At 69.3% G+C, this 740-nt stretch overlaps 1 protein-coding gene across 1 annotated transcript in view; it reads left to right on the forward strand.

Annotated features, from left to right (window-relative positions):
• Positions 1-559: 559 nt before the first annotated feature.
• The window catches only part of EIF3H (eukaryotic translation initiation factor 3, subunit H), an 88,165-nt gene continuing 87,984 nt past the window's right edge, over positions 560-740 (forward strand). The window contains exon 1 of the mRNA XM_010576981.1: positions 560-698. Coding sequence (XP_010575283.1) covers positions 579-698 — 120 coding nt within the window. The 5' untranslated portion in view covers positions 560-578. The remainder of the gene's footprint in view (positions 699-740) is intronic.

Here is a 740-nt window from a genome sequence, read left to right on the forward strand (position 1 = left end):
AGTGCTTCTCTCAGTGTCAAGCTGGTTTATTAGGTGTAAATGCTCCCCACCAGCATAGCCTCCCTCACTGCAGCCCACTGGCCAAATCCGGCCCAGTGCCATCGCTGTGACTTTACGTGACTGGTAGCATCAGAATCGCCCAAGGAAGCCCTGGAAATGCACAGCCCGAGGTTCCCAGGCTGTCGGAAACGGTGTGCCAGGCGCCGGCCGGCCTGTGGAGAGGAAGGTGAGAGGAAGGGCGCCTCGGCCCCTCTCCCGTCCCGGGTCGGGTGAGTTGGCATGGCCGCAGGCGCCTGACACAAGGCACAGGGTTTCTCCTGCTCCAGGTACGCCAGGGACCGCTGTGCCTGCCGCCGAGGCCGAGCGAGGGCCGCTCCGTCCCGCCCGGAGAGCGCTGGGGGCCGTGAGGGAAGGCCGCCACCCCACCGCCGCCACAGCACCCCCGCGGCGGCACTGCGCATGCGCCTGCCTCCCTCCCGTCGCGTTTCCGCCCGGAGCCCTTTCCCTGCGCGCTGCCGCGGCTGCGCCGTCGCTTCCGGTGTTTCGTTTTTCTCTTTCCGGCCGGTGCGAGGGGAAAGATGGCGTCGCGCAAGGAAGGCTCCGGGGCTGCCGGCAGCGGCTTCGGCGCCTCGAAAGGCAAAGGCAAGGCCGCCGCCACGGGCGACTCCGCCGTCAAGCAAGTGCAGATCGACGGGCTGGTGAGCGGAGGGGCCGGGGCCGCCGCTGGCGGAGGGGCGGGC

This window comes from Haliaeetus leucocephalus, unplaced genomic scaffold (assembly GCF_000737465.1).
Source record: "Haliaeetus leucocephalus isolate CR32 unplaced genomic scaffold, Haliaeetus_leucocephalus-4.0 Scaffold555, whole genome shotgun sequence".
NCBI classification, from domain to species: Eukaryota; Metazoa; Chordata; class Aves; order Accipitriformes; family Accipitridae; genus Haliaeetus; species Haliaeetus leucocephalus.